Source organism: Motacilla alba, chromosome 1 (assembly GCF_015832195.1).
Source record: "Motacilla alba alba isolate MOTALB_02 chromosome 1, Motacilla_alba_V1.0_pri, whole genome shotgun sequence".
NCBI classification, from domain to species: Eukaryota; Metazoa; Chordata; class Aves; order Passeriformes; family Motacillidae; genus Motacilla; species Motacilla alba.
In genome coordinates, this window is record NC_052016.1 from 30,632,200 (window position 1) to 30,654,776 (window position 22,577).

General features: G+C 39.2%; 1 protein-coding gene across 4 annotated transcripts in view; it reads right to left on the reverse strand.

Moving 5' to 3' along the window:
• The window catches only part of F5 (coagulation factor V), a 39,685-nt gene that overhangs the window by 9,445 nt on the left and 7,663 nt on the right, over nt 1–22,577 (reverse strand). For all 4 annotated transcript variants that reach the window (XM_038131787.1, XM_038131775.1, XM_038131757.1 and 1 more), the window contains exons 5-21: nt 21,440–21,583; nt 20,289–20,510; nt 19,592–19,757; nt 17,740–17,917; nt 16,485–16,587; nt 15,897–16,108; nt 14,983–15,133; nt 14,095–14,307; nt 10,414–12,352; nt 8,183–8,348; nt 6,809–7,042; nt 6,088–6,298; nt 5,112–5,291; nt 3,930–4,046; nt 3,369–3,440; nt 2,201–2,292; nt 775–930 (exon numbers count right to left, since the gene is read on the reverse strand). In XM_038131787.1, coding sequence (XP_037987715.1) covers nt 775–930; nt 2,201–2,292; nt 3,369–3,440; nt 3,930–4,046; nt 5,112–5,291; nt 6,088–6,298; nt 6,809–7,042; nt 8,183–8,348; nt 10,414–12,352; nt 14,095–14,307; nt 14,983–15,133; nt 15,897–16,108; nt 16,485–16,587; nt 17,740–17,917; nt 19,592–19,757; nt 20,289–20,510; nt 21,440–21,583 — 4,556 coding nt within the window. The remainder of the gene's footprint in view (nt 1–774; nt 931–2,200; nt 2,293–3,368; nt 3,441–3,929; nt 4,047–5,111; nt 5,292–6,087; nt 6,299–6,808; nt 7,043–8,182; nt 8,349–10,413; nt 12,353–14,094; nt 14,308–14,982; nt 15,134–15,896; nt 16,109–16,484; nt 16,588–17,739; nt 17,918–19,591; nt 19,758–20,288; nt 20,511–21,439; nt 21,584–22,577) is intronic.

Genomic DNA, 22,577 nt, shown 5'->3' on the forward strand with positions numbered 1-22,577 from the left:
GCCTGCTCTGTTACAAATGTAGTCTTTTTTATGCCCTTAGCCCCATGCACAGTGACAGCACACCCTATGCTGCAGGGCCACTTGAAATATCTCATGGTCCCATCTTACCATATTTGGAAGTGTCTGAAGGCCTCAGTTTAAATAAGCAACCTTTTTTTTTATGTAAGTCTATAAAAGTACAGGAGCAAAGAGGCAAAAGGAGAGGTAAAAGACAACAGGCTTTCAATCTGGGAGTTGTGCCACAGAAACCTCAGTGTAAATTGAAGGGAGCTGTAATAGGTAGGGCTGGAGCAGGTGGGTGTAAGATGAACCTCTTTCAGCATACAACTACACTCACCACACAAGCCTTCTGCAGGCAAATCAGACAGTTCAACATTCAGCTGCTGGGACAGATCAAAGGAAGGGATGAGAAGCAGAATCTTATCCCAAATGAGGTAAAGGCCTGATTTTTAGTTCAGCTTCCTGCTTTCTTCAAAAAAGCTGCCATGGGCTTAGGAAATATTAGTAGGGAGAGATGCCTGTGAGAAAGCCAGACTCTACACAGTCACGGTCACCAGCCAATCCAAACCCCAGTCCAGGTAGTGCCTCACCTTACCATTTGTCTTCTAGGCTGAATTTCATTAGTTTGGTAAATGCCCTTTGGGGCATCCAGCTGTACCTATTAAGGCTCCAAAGGCCATAATTTTTCCCACTCTTTCTTAGCATTAAATAAGACTCACTGTATCCCTCAGTGATGCTGCCTAAGTTATTGCAAGCCCCATGGCACAGACAGACCTTTCCTGTTGGCGAGCTGTCTCCTTTGAAGGTGTTCCATGTCTGTTTGTCTTTGCTGTAAACAAGAAAGTACTTCTGGATGTACAAGGACTTAAAAAACTGCTTGGCTCCCTGTGTCTGTATCCCAGTGAGCAAAACTTGTCTTCGAAAGTCCACCTAGGAACAGCAAAGAGTGTTTATAAAGTCAATAATGCACAGCAAAACCCATATAATTCTTTGGCATTTTAATATGCACAACACTAACATCCTCTAAAGGAATAGTAGATACCAGAGTATCTATCAGAGATCTATCAAATTATTGCTCTCTCATTTCATTTGTGTTTTTGAGTGTGCATTTCATTTCAGAGGCCATTTTACAGGGTTCAGCACTGCACCACAAAGGCACCTCAAAAGTATCTGTGTGTCTGTGGTAGGCACAATTCCCCCCACTGCCCCATTTTACAGATAGGTCAAGGAGAACACAGAAATTAACAGGTCACACTTTTAGAAGCCACCTCTAATTTTGGATACCTAGGCTGCAGAAAGGCATATGACATTCTGAAGTGCTGAAAAGCCACCATTCCTGCTGATACCATATCTAAGCACTTAGCACATAAAAACAAATCTGGAAGGTGTGCTTGTCAGCAGTGAAACTCATTCTCTGGGACATGCCCTCCACACCTCCGCATGCGTCACTGCAGTAACTTCAGCTTCCCACCACCACAGCCCCCTGTTAAATTCTTTCTCTTCCCAATATTTCCAGTTCCACATCAAATCTCCCAACCTTCTCCCTCAACTCCACTTTCACTAACTTGCCAGTATGTCAAACATTGGCAAGTCAAACACAACAGCCACCTGCTGAACTTGAATCTCTCCAGTCTTTCAACAAATTTTAATGAGATTCATAAGAAATCAGCTATTCTCCCCAAATTTGGGTGCAAACTGGCTGTGTAATGCAAAAGTCACTGGGATGGTAGAAAAACACAGAAATGAGGTGACTGAATGATATAGAGCTTGAAGTCATAATTATAAGTTTAGTTTCCCTAAGTGGAGACAACTGAACTCTGTCAAGTGGGACAGCAGCATACAAACTAAGCAAAAAACTATCTGAACGAAGGCTTGAGGATATTACACAGCAAATGATCACTTAAACACGTACATACAAATATGTACTGTTAGACAGACAAAGGAAAAATAAAGTAGTAGAAAGAATGACTCAATTTACCTACAAAATGGTTACAATCTAAATTGTGAGGGTGACTGTCCAGACAATGAGCCTCAACAGCAGCAGAGACTGGGTTACCCTAGCGAAGAGGAACAGTTCATGGCATCAACAATCTTGCCACATCTTTTCTGTCTTCCCCAACAGCCTTCTCAGTGGCAAGAGCAGCTTGACCTTCTGAAATAAGCTGTAGGAAAATCATAACTCAATGATGTTGTACTTTACCTGGATCCAAGGCAGTTCTTCCTCCACTGTAGTACTCCAAGCATTGTATGTTCCATAATTATTTAATCGGGCTAACTTAGGTTCCCAATAGTCTAGACAGAAAATATGAATAAAGCAAGAATTTTTAAGAGGCATTGAAAAAACATAAAGTGACACTGTTATTAGCTTTGAGTGCGCCATTTCCCACCCCCCACCCAAAGGATTAAAAAAAAAAAAAGAAAAAAAATACATACAAGAGATCTAAAACCATAATCTAGGCTAATTTGGACATGGTCAGCATGTGTACCCTGCAAAGCTTTAAAGTTGGCAAAATGACAAAAATAATAATCTTTTATGTAATATACTGTCTGTTAATTTGGAACCAGGGTCTAAAGTTTGCTAAACAAGTTTTGGCCCCCAGCAGGATCAGACAGAAAATATGCTCTACATTCATAGGAGAGAGCTCCCCTCTGCATAACAAGGTTTCCAAGTTAAAAACTGGTATAGACTATATATTACCAAACAGCTTTCAAGCCTTCATAACACTCTATGAGGAAACAGAGAAAGAAAATCAAATCCACAAAAAATGGGTTTTACAAAATAAGTAACTTATTTTTTATTTCAAGGGAAAGATGGGCATTCCTGCATGTGTGTGTAACCTGTACACCTTGATTTGACACTGTTCGTGTAAAATTCTAAGAAAAGTCTCTAAGTAATGATCCCACTTTTGTACCACAGATAAACTTGACAAATTAAAGACACTGTAATTGCTTTTGATGCCAGGATTCCCAAGTCTTTCATAACAAATATGTTTTGTCCTTTCATATCTCATACCACATGCAAATCTCAAAAGCTTTTTGAATGCTTGGTGTTATTTTCAAGCAGGGAATCCAAGGGACAAAAAAGGAATGCTGGATTTGTTCCTGATCACCCAGCAGGCCACAGACAGAGCACTCACTCCCTGACTCTCAATCTTGTGACACTGATAGCAGTCCTGTGATACTTAAAATACAATAATGATGGCTACCTAACAGAGCTCCCTGTCTCTGCTTGCAGCCCTGGAGAGACTTTTAGCCTGTCACCTGATTGCTGCTGAACTGATCTTGAAAGACATCAGAGAAGCCAAAAGAAGACAGAGCTGCAACACTTTTCTGGGGGTGTTCAGGGACCTTTTCAGGGATAAACTCACCTATGTGATGTGAAGCATCGATCTGCGAATCGAGTATAACCCCACTTGCAAGGCCCATTGGAACCCTGCACTCTAAAGGGAGCACAGTAAGTTTGTTGTTAAAGAAAATGAGGACTATTCCAATATATATTCTGGTGAAATCTAAGACACATCACTCAGGACAATAGTGTAATTCTAGTACACTATTAATTATAATAACTGTTATTATTATCTAGTAATTCTATAACATCACACTTTTCCCAGAGAAGTCTAAATTAATCTCTGCAATTTCTCTCAACAGATTAATCCACTGGTTACTACAGGGAAACCTCAAATTCAAAGCTAGCATGCTAAAGGAATTAAGGTAGTGTGCTAAACAATTAAAAGCTAGCATTGCTGGAAGCTAAAAATTTTCCTTCTAGAACAAATTTACAGTAACCACTCCACCATGTCCTTGAACGTGGATAATTTTCTACATTTTTTTTGCAGAACAATCTCCCAGATTTATTTTTAGTGATCCTGAAAGGGTAGAGAAGACTACACAGCTTGACTTTCCCAGCCAAAAACCACTGTAGTTCATACCTTTCTCTATAACCAAATAGGATGTCTGCATTCCTGCTTGCTGGTATTCCCCCACTTCAGTGTCTAGAAGCCACCAGCCAGGTCTCTGTGGTTTCATTTCAATTGTTCTAAATGAGCCTTGAAAAAAGGAAAATTAAATGTATCAGAAACATTTGAATTACAAGTCTGATGTCAGTGAGGCTGAATTTTAAACCAAAGACCTTCCGATGACCTAATCCAGAAAATTTAAACACACATTGCAATGAGAGCAGTAACTTCCACCATCTCAGTGATTTTTTTTTCTTAGCAAGCTAGTTCTAGCTGGAGACTGAGATTGGAATCAACTAGCCAGATCAAAATCCAAAAGTACAAAACCTTGGCTGCCTGTACATAAGAGATATCTGCATATTAACTACAGTGCTGAACAGTGTAGTGAACAGTGTTCATTACATAATGCATGGATGTTAAGTCTGTGGTGCTGGTTATGATTCTTACTCCTGCTGTGCCAGTGAGTTGTTCCAGTAATGAAAAGGATGTAGAGAAGCCAATAGTAGAAGCGGGAAAATTAGAAGTATGGGCCCTCCCCTCACTTTCTTCATGCCCCAGGAGTGCCAAGGATTAAGCAGGAAGTAGGTATGGTTTCAGTTCCTTGATGCACTTTTTAGAAAGCACAGGACATGTTCTCATTGCTTTTCTTGTATTCCTAGTTGCTGCAGACAATTCTTCAGGTAATTCCAGCTAATTCTGGTTCCCATTTAAACAAAAATATGTAGATTTTACAATTAAAAGCACTACCTTAAAAATAAGGAAATAAAATATTGAATAAACTACCCCTAATGTTCACTAAAACTCCTAATATTCCAAGCCAGTCCCATTATTTTGATCTCCTTGTTGTCTTTTATTTTTCTTTTTTTTTTAAATTCTTGTAGCTGGCAACACAGGCTTCATAAGTGCTGTTATTGCCCACTGGTACTGCTGACAGTGATGGGGCAAAGGACTTCATCCTGCAATGTAGTGAAAACTTACTGCCTATTTCTCCTTGGGGAGAGAATAAGAATTCTCCTAGGACTCACAGTTCTTCTTTCTGTTCTGTATCACTTAGCCGGACATTTAAACCCCCAAACTCTCACCATATGGAGACCTTTAAACTGGTATGATAGTGACAAGGTCACCACTTTGAACTTACTCTGCTCTGATGCTTACCTGGGAGGAGAGTGTATGTACCAAGCTGATGTTCTGGCTCTCCTTGTTCTATGAAAGTCTGTCCATGAAAATGAACAACATGAATGTCTTTTGGGCCACCCATATTCAGCAAGTGCCATCGGACTGTTTCCCCTTCATACATCCTCAAGCCTTGCAAATTGTAGGTAATCCCATTAATGGCTAAAAAAAAGGTTGGTAGTCAGGAAAACTGCTCACAAAACTAGTCTCAAAGTACTAGAAAAAACTGGCTAGAAAGTACTTCTTGAAATTAGCAACATATTTAATGAAGCAATGCACTTGGGAAAAACAGTATTTCCAATTTAAAGTGCAACACACCTTATGGTCTATGTAAATCAATTCAGAAAATCCAGAGACCTCACCAGAAGATTTGAGCACAGCTCGGTAGCAACATATGGCAGCCAGGAGAACAAAAATATTTAAATGTAAGATGGGACTATCAGGCCCAAAAGGAAGGACAGCTATCCAAAACTTTCTGAAGCTCCCATTTCTACAGGCACAACTGACATACCTCTATATCCACAGAGAGGTATACGAAGGGCTGTTCTACAGCTGCTTCAAATTCCTCAATAGAACTACCTGATTATTAAAATATTTTTAAATTTCTTGCAAGAAGTTTTCAGGGTACTAGCTTCTTATTGCAAAGAAGACTTCTTTGTTTCTTTGTTTTCTTTTAATGGGTGGGGGGAATATATATGCAAATGCAAGAGAGAGGTTTTCTGTTGAAAGTTTCAGTCTAATATGTCTTTTATTCATTTTAATAGCAAATTTCCCATCACTTCATATTTTTACATGTAAACCCATAACTACTATGGGTACAACGGATAACAAAAAAAATTCACATAACTAATGTGGGGGATTTATGCATGTTGAAAAGGACCGTGAGCTGAGATACTTCCGCTGACATTCTTTCCCTCTACCCCAATAAACTGCATACTTGGCAAAATGAAATACGTACCATAGAATTTGTGGCATTGCTGCATTTCTTCTGTCTTCTCATTACAAGGCCTTCCTGAATGTTTGTCAAAGTACCAGCTTTTCTCTTCATCAAAGACCATAAAAAGCAAGAAAAAGTCTCGGGTATACGTCCTGCTGCTGTTTGATTTGCTGAAGGTTCCTTTTTCACAGATCAGTATTGGCCCAATCAAACCAGACTGAATGTCTTTCTCCTAGAAGGTAATAAACTCATATTATGTACTAGGTAATAAACTCATTTTGGAAATCATGGCTTTCCAAAAGATGTAAAAAAAAAAACCATAGCATTCTGCAGGAACGCATCAGCCCCTAAAAATCTAAAGCAGGTTCCAGAATTACTGCTCCCTTCTATCTTTACTCTTCCCTGTTTAGTCTACCAGAGTTGCCCACTTCAAATTCTTCTGTACTTTATGTCCTGCTTTAACTGAGTGCAAGACATTAAAGGTCAGGTGGGAACATTGAGCCCAAAAGAAAGGGCAGCTATCAAAAAAAGTGTTCTGCAGCTTGCACTTCTACAGCCACGCATCATTCAGAGATACTCAAAACCCAGCTGAACATTGGCTCTGGACAAATGACTCCAGCTGATCCTGCTTGAGTTGCAGTGGTGGACTGGATGGTCTCTAGTGATGCCATCCAACACAAGTGTTTCTATGATTCTGTGATCAACCCCAGCAAAACCACCACTTCTATTTCCATTCCCTTACCAGGTTTAAATCAGAGTAGTAGATCCAGGACCGACAAGCTGCTCCTGACTGTACAGGGCCCGATCGCCGGTTTGCGTACCATACATATATATAGCTGTTATTTGGCTGAACTTCATCTTCCTTAAACCAATCAGTAGATTCATCATCATAAATGCTTCCCTCAGAGGACTTTTCATAGAGGAGTCCATGGGCATGGAGGGAATATGGTCTGGATGCCAGATTCTTAAAATGAACCTAAAAACCCAAAATTATTCTGTTGAGCAAACTCAGGCCTAAACCAAAGCTCCCACACACATTCCCATGACCTCACACCAGGTCACACCATCTTTTGCATAAAGATTACAGGCTACGTTTTACATGGAAAAGCCAGCAGAGAGAGCTTTTGATCTCCATGCATCTCCATGCAGACTCTCCACCTTTGATGCAGGTAGTTTTCTGAAAAATCACGAGTCTAGCTCCCCGTCTTCCACCAAATCAAGGCTCCTAGGACATTTACTGCTGCCCCTCATTCCTGGAGCTGCGTAGTTACTGCCAGCAGGGAAATGGAGAGTTTCTACCTCTTATGCTTTGTTGCAGTTGTTACAATATAGTAACTCTAGACTTCTGTATGTATCATTCCTGCTGAAATAGTGCTTCCTACTTCTCCCAGAAAAACACCAGGATAGTGGGATTACATATTTACCTCTCCTTAGTGAATATTGCTCCCAAGCTACAATATCTTTTTCTTCTCTTACTCATGATTTAAACACAGCTTGGTGAGTTCCTGTTGCACACCACTCCTACTGAAATAAGCAGAAAGCACTGAGATCTATTCTCTCTAAGTCCATCCCTGTGTGTTGGAAGACTGGATAAAGAAGGATGAGAGAAGGGAAATTTTACAGCAGTGTGCTTCCTAATGCAAATATACCACAGTGTCACCAGGGACATGGTTCCTCTTCATACTTGTTGGCAGTTCTAATAAAATCTTGCGCATTTACATAGCAAAACTTTTTAGAGGAAGTTATATATTTTCCCAAAAGGTATATATTAATCTTGAACACACATGTACTAATTTTTAAGTTTGGACAACTCAATTTTCATTAACAGCAAACCTAAATCTTATTTTACAGTGGATCAATGAGCCAGTATCTAATGCTGGGAAACATAAGAAAGAAAAACAAAATTTAATTTGCTGTGGACAGGAGAGAAAAAAAGATGTGTTTCAAAGAAACACATCACAGCGCTTACAAGTTCACCGTGCAATTTCTAGCTTTGAAAACTGTTTCCCCTGCATCATCTTTAAAAAATTTGTGGTATTTTTAGATCCATTCTGTCACACTCCAAGATCACTGTAAGAATCTTATCCAGGCACACACAATCAAAACATTGACCTACTAGGATAACATCGTCCACTTCAGCTCGAATAACTGGTCCCAGGATGCCGAGATGTTCTGAATATTCATCTTCATCCTGAAGAGTTGAAAAGGTACTGTCTGTATAGCTCTGGAAAACCACCTTATGTCTGCTGCCATCTTTACAGCTTTTGTCGTTCCTCATGGGACTGAAAGGAAAACCCCAATTGAAAACCCACACAGGGAATCAGAAACATTAGCTTTGATACATACAACAGAAATATTTTAGAATTTATAAATATAAAGATAATATTTATAAATTTTTAGAATCTATAAATATAAAGAATAAACACTCAAATGGCTTCAAACTGTGTTAGGGAAGGTTTAGATTGGATATTAGCAAAAATTTCTTTACCAAAAGGGTTGCCCAGGGAAGTGGTTGAGTCTTGGTCCCTGGAAGTGTTTAGAAGATATATGGATGTGGTTCTGAGGGACATGTTTTAGTGGTGAACCTGGCAATGCTGGGTTAAATGTTGGACTCAATAGTCTTAAAGGTGTTTTCCAACCTTCTATGAATCTACAAAATGAGCGTCAGATGATTCTGAAAATCATGGCTTCCCATGCTTAAGCAATTCAAGTTCTACAGTTGGATAAGAGATCCCGCAACCATTTGGTAAACTATCCCTGAAAAACTCCAACAAGTCTCTCAAAACCCATCTGAGATCTATTTTCCTTTTTTTTCTTAGCTTTAATAATCTGAATTGGAGCCTGGCAGAGTGTAGTGAGCCTACCACCTACACAGTACTGTCTCTCAGATCTTTTCATCTGATAATACCTGCATTTTGCATCAAAAATCTGGTGTGGTAAAATAAGCTTTTACACCTTCGAACTGTTGTTCAGATCTTAAATAGAAGTGATGAAATCTATTATAATTACCTACAAATCTTGCTTTATTATCAGTTTTGGAAAAACCAGAAATTTAACATAAGTTACACAGGAGAAAGGCTGGATTTTAGCTCTTCAACACACAGAGAGGATATTCCATGGGCTCTTTTAAATTCACTGGAACTATTCAGTGCACACCAGCTGAGGATGAACACCTCTGGAGAGACCTATATAGAGGTCTAAGTATACAAAAATTATTGATTTTGCAAGTGCCCAAAGAAACTGTTTTGTTCCTGCTATTTTTGCAAGTGCCATTTATATGGACTGAGATGAGGCAGGAGTAAACCTGGAGAATGCTGAAAAAGTTTTATTTTTAATTCCATCAAACGAAACGGAAATTCAGTTTGAGAAATAATCAATGTTTGGAGATTAATTTTGCATAATTAAATTATTCTTGCTCCTGTTTTGGCCTCTTTTGATAAAAATCCGAAGTTGTGCAAGTTTTGGTTCAGCTTTTTGATGAAAAGTGACAAGGAATTCTATGCCTTTTTGGATGAGCACTGATCTTAACCTGTATCAATTAGGAGACTGAATTTTTAGTAGAGTGTTTCTCTCAGTATATTCTCACATATTCTTTGCTGTAGCACAGTAGCCAGTCCTGCCTGTCAAAATGTAAGAAAATCCCCCAGCATTAGGATTTGTGATCCAGTCACCTTCTGCTTTCTCTAAACAGCAGGAGCAACAACAATTCTTTATGCAGCTTTGTTTTTCCTCTTAATATAAGACAGTCACCAGTGTGGTTAAACACCCTGCAGCTTTCATATACTTTTAATATTGCAGCCTTGTGAAGTTGGAAAGTGCTGTTATCCCATTTTCCAACAGAGAACTGAGACACCCAAACCATTTCCTGCTAGTACTAGAAACTGATTTAATCTGCCTATAAGCACATCCCATTCTAGATTCCATCAGTTAGTCCATTAAATTCCTGGAAAGACTTTGCACAAGGAGGTCTCTGTCCTGTGTACATGTACCAAGAACTCAAGCACAAACTAAAACATTCAAGCACAACAAAACAAGCTGTTAAGATTCTCTCTTGACCTCTCATAGTGAGTTTTATAAGTGATGTATTAAAGACTGTTACTAGTGAGTCTACAAAAGGGGGTTAAAAAAAGAGTTCTTAGCTGTTTTGTGCTTGATTATAGTATTCTCACTCTGACATTTCTAAGGGGTGCAAGTCTCCTGTGGAAAATTCTTATCGTTCTGCCACTGAAATGTCAGAAATCAGATGGCACATTACAGATGCTTTTAAGTTTATCAGCATGTGAATCAACATTCTGCAAGGATATTTCAGGATGGTGTGCCAAGTGAAAGCAAATAATTTAGGCAAACCTTTTCTTATATCCTGCATAGTTCCAGCAGACCTCTTTAGCTGCGATGTAATATCTCCTCTTATTGCCTCTGCTGCGCAGGTAGTGCTCAGCAATGTCATCAGGATTACGCTGCCTGCTGATGTTCACCTTGGGGTCAGTCATGTAGGGGTCATCAAAGCTCACATAATGGTACTTGTATTCCCCACCCCAGCTCTCATCGCTGTAGGAGTCTCCTGTCACGTATTCGTAGTCTCCGTCTGCTCGGGGAAGCCCGATTGTGATGGATGGCCTGAACTGCCGCGGAGTGAGTGTGTCACCCAGCGACTCTCCATGCCTGGCTCTGCTCACATTCACACTCTGGCTGACCTCACTGGCTGCCTTGGTGGCATCTGTGCAACACGGCGCTGCTGTGTGGTTGCTCCCACCCGGAAGCAATGCATGGCCAAACCCTGCCACAGAATTGTTGGGCTTTTTGGGGTTTCTACTCCTTGGGCTCAGCAAGTAGGTAATTTTTGCATCTTCCTTCTTTCTCCTTCGGATCTTGATGAAGGTTCCAGATGAAGTCAAGGTATTGTTGTTTCCCTCCCTTCCTTTCTGAGTTGGGTGAATGTGGCTCCCTTTCTGGTTTTCCCCCATTAGATGTGAGAACCCTTGATACTTCTTCATATCCTCCTTATTTATGGATGCTGTACCGTTTCTGCCATGATGATTTAACTTACCACCAGCAGATTTATCTAAGCTTGCCTCTGATCCTGGATTCAGCTTTGCAGACACCAAATTCCATTCCTCACTAGTCATTTTAGATGAATGTTTCCCAGCCCTGGGCAATGATGCTTCTAGTAAGTTCTTCACTACAGCAGGGCTGGAATTAGGGCTTGTATTGTCTAACATATATTCTAAAGAAAAAACATCTGCTGGTTTATCTTTGGATATCCTGGGTTCAGAAAGGCTGGATGCATTAGACCCATCTCCTACTGTGAGGTCCAAATCCAGTGTCAAGTTAACTGTGTGCATGGCATTTTCCATCTTCTTTCCCTCCTCTTCCAGACCATCATCATATTCATTTGGCAGTTGGCCAGTTCCCACCACGGCTTCATCGGATGCGTTCTCTGTATGATGCACAGAATGAGGTGGTTCAGACTTGTCAGAAAAGGAGACATTTTTATTTCGGACATGGTTTAGAAGGGCATTCATCTTTTGGACAGAGTAAAACTTAATGGCCAGTGAGCTTCGCCTTTTCCTTTTCTTGTTAGCGGTATAATTTCCTCTTCCTGTGCTTTGCTCTTGATGTTTTTCTGGAAAAGGTTTAATGTCCTTTCCACCAGCTGGAAGCTCTTCTGCAACATTCACTGGGCTTTCCCCATTGCTCAGCAAGGGTTCACCTGCAGACTTGTTACTGTGAGCTGTTTCATAGTTGCTTTGGCTTTTATTCTCAAATACCAAGTCAGTATCTCCATCACTTGTGGTAGCTAAAAATAAATCCTCTTCTGCTATGATTGATGTGTGATTTGACTGAAATGTTTTGGCCTTGACTGGGGGAAGAGGAGTGATATGAATTTCTAAGAACTTAGAGTTGTTTGTTGTTCCACTGCTATTTATAGCTGACAGACCTGAGCCAGCTGCCACCTCAGAACTCGCGACATATGTGTCTTCATACTGCTCCCAGGCCAGTGCTGTAAGATTCTGTTTTTCTTCATCATCTGCTGCCTTTCTTGAGCCTCGGATGGAGTAAAAAGAAGCCAGATAATCCTGGTAATCCAATTCCTCCTTGTTTCCCTCATTTTCTTGCACAACCTCCTCAGCTGAGGTGGTAACAGCTTTTCTTTCAGTCTTGGTGGGACTTAAAGCCACAAAATCAAATGTTTCATCTTCCTCATAGTCACATTTTGCATCCCTGAATCTCAGTCTCATGCCGTAACTCATTTCTGGGGTGCCCCAGGATGCCAAAAGCCAAGTACCTGCAATTGAAATAAAAGTGTTATGAGACTGGACATTGTCTGTCATGTAAATGGCCAAGGCAAATAGTTTGTGTTGCTTCTACAGCATCTGCTATAGCAGACTGCTAATCTTTATCTGGGATATTCATGAGCTCTCACTGCAATGAAAAATAATTGTTAAATGTAGACAAATAAGAGCACATATAAATACATCTAGGAGATGGAACTCTTTTCCATAGATTAGGCTGTAACTAGAACCTGAATCCAAAAATAACCCATGAAAGAGATGGATATGAAAAAGAAAGAAACAAATTAAAGGATCCTATGTTTACATCTGGATCTAAGAATGAGACCTCTCAAGATAAAGTTTCAATTTTATCCTGTCCTTACTGGTGCAAGCGCTGCTACATAGATAGAACATTCTGAGCAGAGCAAATGCATTCTGAGGCAATGTTGACAAACATTTGACAAACACAGTATTTTAAAAGCTTTTGGATGAATCATGGATGATCTTTAATAAGTAAAATAAGAATAAAGCAATTTGAATTTCCAATCTGACACAAGCTATTAGGCTGCCAATTTGAGGCATCTCAGATTAATTTAAAGATTTTAATAATTCCTCCAAAACCTCATCTCAAGGTAAGTTCTCTATTGGAAACTAGAATCTTCAGAGAAGAAAATAAAATTTGTTCTCCAAAACAACATCAAATCAATTTCTTTGCTTGTTACACCTTGCTTTTGGAACTAGTAGAAATGACAGAATAGACAGAACTAACACCCTGAGAAACAGGTTTTTTTTGTTAAAAAGGTCACATACAATTCCTCCTGTATTGATCAGCTTGAAGTGACCTGCACAACTTTCCCGATTTCCAACAACAGCAAATTTATCAAAGAAAATATGCCCTAGATGGAAAGAATATATTGCATACCAAAATCAAGCAAAAATACAACTTTGTTACTGGGGAGGTTTCCATAAAGTCTAATAGAGTTCTAATGATTCTCTAGTCTTGAGAAATACAAGCCACTTAAACATTTTTAAGTTATAAGGTCTTGATGCTGTGCAATACATAAAATATATTTTTTAAAAAAGTAAGATATTTTAAATGGCATAAGGATACTTAAACCTTGAGGGATTTTAGAATGATCACTCAAAGTGCACAGACTTCAATGACAAAGAATCTGTCCTTTTGGAAGTAATGCCTTAAATGTGGACTACATGGGTTCTGATGCACCCTCTTCCAAGACACGGTGTTCATTCTAGATAGATATTGACATGCATCCCAGAGACCAGTGACCCTGTTCAGGCAGCCAGACTTTACTGCTGCTGAATGACCTCAAGCTAAGGTCAGGTATAGCCATTTTGCCCAGTAATGACTAGCAGAATTTGACAATTTCAGCCCATTTTAGACCGCTCAGAATAGACAAGAATGTGGCAATCCTAGAAATCATACAATGGAGTTCATGCTGGTTTCCGAAAAGAATCTTACCTTAAAATTATCATTACTAACCCCAGTATTAATTGTGAAGTGAAAAAAAAGAAATCACGAGATGACCAACAAAAAGAGCCTCAGTACAGCATACAGCTATGCTAAGTTGGTGTAGCCAACAAGACTCCATGCACATCACTTGCACTGGGGAATGATTCAATGTTTTCTAGCACTATGTTTATCAGAAGAGTTTTCTCTCCGATTTAGATAAGTCCTTATAGACTGGAGATTAAATAATGTCTTAGAAGAGCTGTCAAGCACAGTTCCACCACTTACCACCATTGTCCATTTCCACTGTGACCGATTCTCCGCTCATTGGGAAAAGGCTCAATGTATCCTCATATTTCCCTTGATGCAGAAAAAAGTGTCCAGCAAGGCGAACAGAGACAATCTCATCATAGGTGCCAACACTGGAAAAGTGCCACTGAACCACAGTATCTCGGCAAAATCCAAGGATTTCACTGCTGTCAGACACAAAGCCATTTATTGCTAAAAGGAAATCAAAGTAAAAGTGGTTTCAGTATTTTTGTTTTAAAACTTCCTGTTCTTTGATGTCAGTGCACTGGATTAATGTTTGCACTGGAAAGAGACTGGAAGAGGGCTGAAACCATGGTAACTTCAATCTCTGAAAATATTATCTCTAAGGAGTAGGGTGCTGCATCAAAATTTAGTTAACCCTTGTCTTTGCTTCAGGGTCCAGAGCTAGCCTCGCTACTAGCTACAAGGTGTGGGTAGGTCTTTTCCCCCTGGCAGCTAGTAATAAAACAAGGGGAAATGGCCTCAAGCTGCACCAGGGGAGGTTCAAGGTGAATATTTGGAAAAATTTCTTCACTGAGTGTATAACTATTGTAACAGGCTCCCAAAGAAAGTGGCAGAATCATCATCTCTGGGAGTGTTCAAAAAACAAATGAACGTGGCACTCTGCAATATGTTTTAGTGGGCATGCTGGTATTAGGTGAGAGACTGGAGTTGATCTTGGAGGTCTTTTCCAACCTTTCTAACTCTATGATACTTCCTATTTCTGTCCAGTGCCACCTGGCACAGTTAGAAGTTCACTGACCCTCTGGAGGATTCCCTGATCACATGCACTTCTGAGAACAAGCAATCACTGACTGCTCAGGTCAATGTAAGCTTTCCTATTATTAATCTCAGTATTCCACTCACTGTGCATTATGTTCGAGTTATAGAACTTGGGATCATCCCTTTTAACAGTGGCTGGGTTGCTGCAGTACTCCTTGATGTTATCCTCTAGGTACCAGCTCTTATTTTCATCGAACACAGCAAACACTGCCTGCTGCTCCTCATCTGCCTTTTTCTGAAAGACAATCAACACAGCATTTACAGTTTATCAGCAGACACACCTATTAAGAATTCAATCCTACAATCTCTTTTTTACTATGTAAGCAATATAAGCTTTATCAGAGTCCTGGTAAGTGTTATCCAAAGGTTATGTGGAAGGGAGTAGAGGCTCCACACTTCAATCCTACTACTGCAACCAACCTGCAGTGGAATGCTGAGCAAGCCTCTAGCACTGGTGATACACAGGTGGTTTATGACTGAGCTCTCTGTACAGAACCAGACTTCTGGTTTGACCTGACAAAGCTTCGACTTTTTTTTACTCCCAAGTGATCCTTAAGTCTTTGCCAAGCAAGATTTCAATAACTGGTAAAGGGAAGCCCTCTCCCAGAACTCTCCCATGCTGTTTTGGTTGTTCTAGATTCATTGTGCCTAAGATTGACAGATGCTGTGGAGTTGTCTCTGTTACAGAAAGGAACCAGGTCAGAGATTAATATCTTCAGAGTATGAAAATATAATAACAGCAGGAAAATTTTTTATCAAATCTAGAAATAGACTTTAGAGTCAGGCTGACCTTTTGTTGACCTTTCTTAGCGCTTGCTAAGAAACACAGTACATGATTCCTTTACTGCTGTGGACAGTTAGAGGACTGTTTCCTTCAGGAGAAGAAACTTTCTACTGGTTTAACTGCTCTCCACAGAACAGTTCTCTAGGGGAAGTAAAACTAAATTCAGTGTAGAATAAATAGCATTATTTGAGCAAAATCTGCCCAAACAAGTTACCTGCACACCCTTTTGCGTCAGTGCTTCACTTTTACAAATCAGAAGTGGGCCAATCAGTCCAGAGGCTATATCTCTCTCAATATTTACAGCACTGTGATATAGCCTTGTAATACATTGTGCATCCTGTGCAGTGGGTTGATCTGTTTTAGCAATTTTCCACTCATAAATGTACGTATTCCCTGGTTCAACTCCTCTACTCTGGGTGCCATTGCCTAAGGAAAAACAAGAACAGTAATGATACAAACTCAGAGCCAGATCTTAGTATCAAGCTGCACCTTCTAATGACATTGGTGTAGTTTGGCCATTAAAAGCTACCTTGAGATAACTGAAATTCAGCAAGAACTATTGTCTCTCTAAAATCACAAACAAGAACACAAAACTAATACAAACAAATAGAGGGTATTTGTCTATGCTTCGCAGATAATACCTTGGTTTCTCTATAAGGCAACATAACAGGTAAGCAGAGGCAGGGCACAGAACTGAGGTCTCCCAGTCATGCACATTACCAGCCACAGCACCTCCTTCAAAGCAACAAAACCATCCATAACAGTTAGTGATATCCAAAAACATATTTCACAAATTTTTTACTTGTGGGATCCAGAGGATAATCAGCTCCTTCTGCATTCTTTGCAAGTGTCACTCCGTGGAAATAAATGCTGTAGGGTCGACTGGCCTTATTTTTGAATACAATCTATATTAATAAGTAAATGAAAAAAAAATTAGGATTCAACAAATCCTTGTCTGAATATATAATGAAGTTATCACTACAGTAGAATTTGCCTGGCTTTAGCCCAGAAAGTGCCAGAACAGCAAAAGGGTGTCTTAAGTATTGCTTGATATATAAGCCCAAAGAATAAATGCTGTTACCATTCTGCTGGACTTTGTAGACCCCAATGAGTGATGTTCAGCTGCTTACAGCTGGGCTCTGGAAGGTCTAAAAAGAACACTTATTCTTCTAGCTACTGGGCACATACTATCTCTGGAAATATGAAGTTACTGACTGAAGTTCTTAAAAACCTTCAGCATAGGAGAAAAAAAAATTCAAACCATAGCTTGTCCCAGATTCTAAGACCCAGAGGAGATATATATGGAAAAGGCACAATTTCCTGCCTATTGACAAAATCAGGATTAAATAAAAAAACCAAAACCAAACCAAACCAAAACAAAAAACAAAAAACAAAAAAACCCACAAAAAAACCCCACCAGAAAAACAACAGAGAAAAAGAGAAAAGTAAAAAAGGAACACACTAAGCTCAAATTCAGAGCCACAGAGTCATGGTGGAAATGATAGAAGTTAAAGGTTATGGAACTTTGTGATGCATCATTAAATGACAACAGAAAAACAAGTCGATGTTGGGGCAGCACAAGCTTGTAATGCAAATATTTTCTAGTTTCATGGTATAACCTCATGAAATAACATTTGATTATGGAAACTGATTACCTTTGTCTAAAACAGCCGGAAAAAAATATCAGCATAAGAAACAAGAGGCTCATGAAGTTCAGCCTCACATACAAATCCCCTAGGGGGGATACAAATCCCCTAGGAAGTCCAGACAGGTCTGGGACTTTTTTCCCATTTTGGACCAGTATCAAGATATATTTTACAGAATCTGACTGAAGCAGGTTTATGTTGTAAAATAAAGCACAATCATGGAAACTATAGAAGAAACACTGAAAATGCAAGCTAAACACTGTTACTTGTGATCATACCTTTTAACAGGGCCAATATTTAGAACATTAGCCATATTATTTGAAAGACAAAAATCAAACTAATTCCTTTGTATCTCTGCCTCAATGAAAAGCATATTGTAGTATAAATAATCTCTGTATTTGTGTTACTTACTCTGACTTTATCATTGATTTGAGCTCTGATAATAGGGCCCAAGATTCCAGTTTCCTTGGGACGAGGATTTTCCAGGCGCTTAGTGAAGCTGGCATCAGTATATTGCACAAAAATAGCCTTTTTATACCTTTTACCTATGAGATTGGAGAAGTTGTCCAAGTGTTGTGATTTATAGTGTCTTAAAAATAAAGAAAAAAGAAAAATGATCAACAAAACTTGAATAGTAGCATCTGTTAAAATACAAAATTAGTATTCAAGCAACTGGTAGAAATCTTACTGCTTGAAAAAAAAATCCAAACCCTAAACTAACCTAATGCTTTTCACCCCAAATTCTAACCTAAATTAGGTAAGAAGAATCTTAGATCATTACTTGTGTTTTGGCATTACATATGACCAATTAATATCAGAGTTTACATTTAATTTAACAGTGTACATACAAGTATGAAACAAACTGAAGCAGCAGGTACACTTTCAAGGTAAGATAGAAATCACTCTTCTCCTTTTTCAAAGGCCTAGTTGAGCATGGAGGAAAAAAACCAATTTGCTCACAGTAGCAAAGACTGCAGATGAAGTAGGAACACAATCTTAATCCCAGTCAGGCACTGTACAGTAAGTAGTGTTATACTGAGGTTTCAAACTTTTTTTTTGCTGTCACTCACACTTCAAAAAATGTTACTGAAAAGGGATAAACTCTGCAGTTTTGAAGACAGGGAGAAAAATCAGAGCACTGAGATGGTTATGTAAGGCAGTGTGACTGGCAGGAAAAATACAAAAGTTTGTTCTGTGCAGTTTAAGAGCACATAAGGGAAGCAAATCATGCCAAAGGAGAATGAGTTGTGCAAACATTGTATTTCTAAAGAGGCATATGAAACTGTAACCCTTACAGAATAAGGAATTTGTTTGTTCTGCTTAAATCCTTGAAGATTCTTATGAATATCTGCTTGTAAAGGCTCATAAAGGCACAAATAGCACTGGGCAACTGACAGATTGCAAATTTAACCCCACAGTGCACTGTATACTATGACATCATGCATGTTACAGAATTCCTTCTATTTGTCTTAGGTTGAGCAAACTAGCCCAATATGCTTATTTATTATGACTTGTACTCCATCTACATTGGTACTATGCAGAGATCATTTATAGAGAGCTCTTTCTCCTGTTCCCTAAACACTCTATTGTACTGAACTTTTAAAAACTTTTAATCTCCAGAAATATTCCCTCCCTCCCTTTCTCTTCCTTTTAAGGATTGTTTATTTCAGCAGAATTGATGCTGAAAAGTATTTTAGAAAATAAACTTGTTATGCTACTTTGGACAATTCCTCATTCCTCTTGTTATTTTGGGCTCCCTGTGAGAAGAAAAAGGTGTCCACTGTTGGGCTTCTCAACAAAGAAAGTCACTGACACTGGTGAGAATCCAGTGAAGGGCCACCATGGTGATCAGGGTGCCAGAGCACTTGGCATAGAAGCAAAATTCCAGTTTCTTCAGTCAGGCAAAGACATAACTAAGGGACCATCTTATGTTTAACCTCAACTATCAAATTGGTATTATAGAGAAAGCAGGACCACATGCTTCTCAAAGCTGCATGGTGAAGAGATAAGACACAATGGCCACAAGGTGCAACATGAGGAAGAACATTTAGATATAAGGAAGAGCTTTTTCAGAGTGAAGTTGCAAAGATGCCAAGAGAAGCTGAGGGGTCCCTGTACTTGGAAAAAATAAAAATGCAACCGCATAAGGTTCAGTGCAACTGGATCCAGCTTTGCTGTTGGATGCCAAGAGGTTCTTCCAACCACAATTATCCTGTGATTTCACGTTAACATTCCCTATTATACTGACAAAACAGTATTTTACCTATCAAGGGTGTCTGGAATACTTGGGGCATAATCCCAGGTAACTTCTTCTGCAGCAATGAAATAGTCCCAGGTTTTGACCATAAGACGTTCTCTATAGGAGAGACGACTCTTCTTCACCTCTTTGTCCCCACAGTCCCTTACAGTGAGGTAACCGTGCATTCCAGCTAATTAAGAGGAAACAGGACTATAGTGATTTCCCATCTGAGGAACTCTTACCACTTCAGCTGTTTTTAACCCCCAAAAGATATCTCCAGCTCTTAGAAGAGAGATGTTTTTCTCATTCTTTAAAACAGAATTCTGATCATGGCTGAAAGATACCACTTTCAAATGGCAAACAGAAAATATTTTCATCACATTGAAGCACCCTTAGCTGAAAGTACTCAGTTTCTCAGGAAACAGGTGGTTTCTTGCTAATTTTATAGTGGTGCTTATCTGAACAGTTCACAGAGACTTAGATGCTGGAGTATTGAATCAGTGTTGCTCTGTGCTGTGGACACTGCAGTAAAGCTGCAGATAAGAGCATCTTTCAGTTCACCGTGCACTTCCAACAGAATGCTTGGTTCTTGGTCAGTTTCTTAGTGAAATGACAAAACCACCTGAAACAGATTAACTGTACAGTTGTAAAACAGCAGAAGCCATTTGGGACATAGAGAAGAACAGCTTTACAGGTTCCTAATAACTAGATGTTTCCTTGCCTTGCAGGTGCTTTTGGACAAGAGAAGATATGAGCCACCTTCCTTCCTCAGTCACTGTCATGTTTACAGTGGTTGAGGCTCCTCCTACCAAGTTAACAGCAGAAACTCGACGATGATTTTGCTCCATGGACTGGCCATTGATGTGAATGGAGAAGATTTCTGGCTTGGAACTCATTCCTATCAAGTGCCAGCTAATGTTGTCATATGCACAAACCTCTAAATCTGAAAGAGACATGAGATTAGGATTCAGAATACTGGCAAATCATGCAAGTTCCCCATGCACCCTAGGTTTGAAGTGAGTCTTCACTGAAAACATTAAAAAAAAATTGCTGTGATCAATGTTTCCAAGAAGAGGACGCTTCAGAAGTGTGTAAATGGAACAGATATCAAAATCATGTGTCAGTGGAATACAGATGTTTAAATCTTACCTGCAAGTGACAAACTGACTTATAACAAGCTGGCAAAAAAACGGAAAAAAACCAGTGCCTTCTTTAGGAAAGCTGACCTGTCCTTGCTTGGGGAGTGAGGGGAAAACAGGGCATGGAATGCAAAGAACAAAGCAAGGATCTAAGCTAAATATTGATGTGGTACCTAGTGGCAGTAACTACCCTCCTCAATATTTCTTTAAAAAAAATCCCACTTAAGACAAACTTTTGTATTTGTTCAATGGATGGGAGAGAGATATTAAAAGTTTTTTCTTAGGAAAACAACAGAAAAGCCCCAGTACTATCTTCCTAGTCTTCTCACTTAATTGTGTCTTTTAATGATAACTGACTTTCCACTTTCAGGAAGTTTTGCACCCAGTATGTTCTATATGCTGTAGAACCAACAATTCACTTAAATCACTCTCTCACCATCAGCTTGTTAAAAAAATGGGGAGCTTATTAAATATTTTTCTTTTTTAAGTTAGTAATCCTTTCCTTCAAGCAGAAGTCTTTTTAGAAGTAATCTTATTGTTCCTATCAGTAATCTGCTGTTACTTCCTTTCAGCAGCATAGTTTTTCTTCCAGAATTTAGATGCTCACAGACACATTCTAAAAAAGGCTGTATCCCATTTCTCCATATTCCCATTCTTGTGCATAAAAAGCAACTAAAGGTAATATTCAGTGTTCATAAATGTTAGTTTCATTTCATATAAGCTGGAACAGTACCTGGTAACGTTCCATCAGTATAGCCATTAATTGTATACTTGACTGATGCTGATTTTTGCCAACTCTTGTTCTCATCAAACACACCAAACATCAGTACATATTCCCTGTCAAAATGTTTCTGTGACCCATCCTCATTTAGACTTCCTGTGAAGGAGAAATAATAGGTCTTAATTTGAAGCAGAAATAAAGCAGATATCACATGCAGTTGCATTAATATATATTTAATGAGCTTGTTTCACCTGTTAGCATGTACTGGCTGAGCCTGGTCAAAACAAATCCTTAAGAATGCTCATAATGTGGTTTTATTTCTGGAAGTACTTTTGCATTGGGTAACCACAAAATCAAAAGTCTGAAGTATTCCAGAGAAGACAGACATCATGCAATGAAATTTCTGGCAATGTGTTGCAGAGGTCACCTTAAAGAAGGGAAGTGTCAAATACCTTCAGTTCACAATCAGGTGCTGCCCTCTCTTATCAGACTACGTGACAAGGAGAAGAGTGATGGTAGAGTCACCAGTAGTGTGAACAGCACCTTTTCAAGCACTGAGGTCATCAGCACCTTTAAAAAGCTTAAAACCAATCACTCAGCAAACAACATTTACACACAGAAGACTTCAACAGACACTGCTGCGCTGGATCAGGTACAAGAAACTGTCCTGGGTGATTTTGTGATACAGATGTAATTTCTGTCAAGAAGTAGAATTCATTCTGGACATGCCACACAGAGCTGATGTGATTTTTACTGATTCTTTCTGTAGACTGCTCACATCAAAAACTTCCACTTGCTACTTTCAAAACATAATCTGATCCCTCTGAATTGCAAGAATGAAAAATTTGCAAATTTATTGATTATTCTACCTAGGAAAAGAGGCAGTGGAAGAAATTATCTTTAATATAATTTATTTTATTTATGGGAAGCTACAAAGTTCTGGTTTTCTTCACAAAAGAAGCCTCAGATCAACAGAGGAATTTATCTACTTGCCACACAAAGAACATTCAGGCAGTGCTTTAACTCAAAAGTCCACTTTTTATAACCTTAACCACCTCTTAAATGTGTCAGACTGTGGGGAGCTGGCCCAAACCAGCAGCCAAACACCCACTTCAATGCCTTCCTATCCCCAATGGGACAGGAGAGAGAA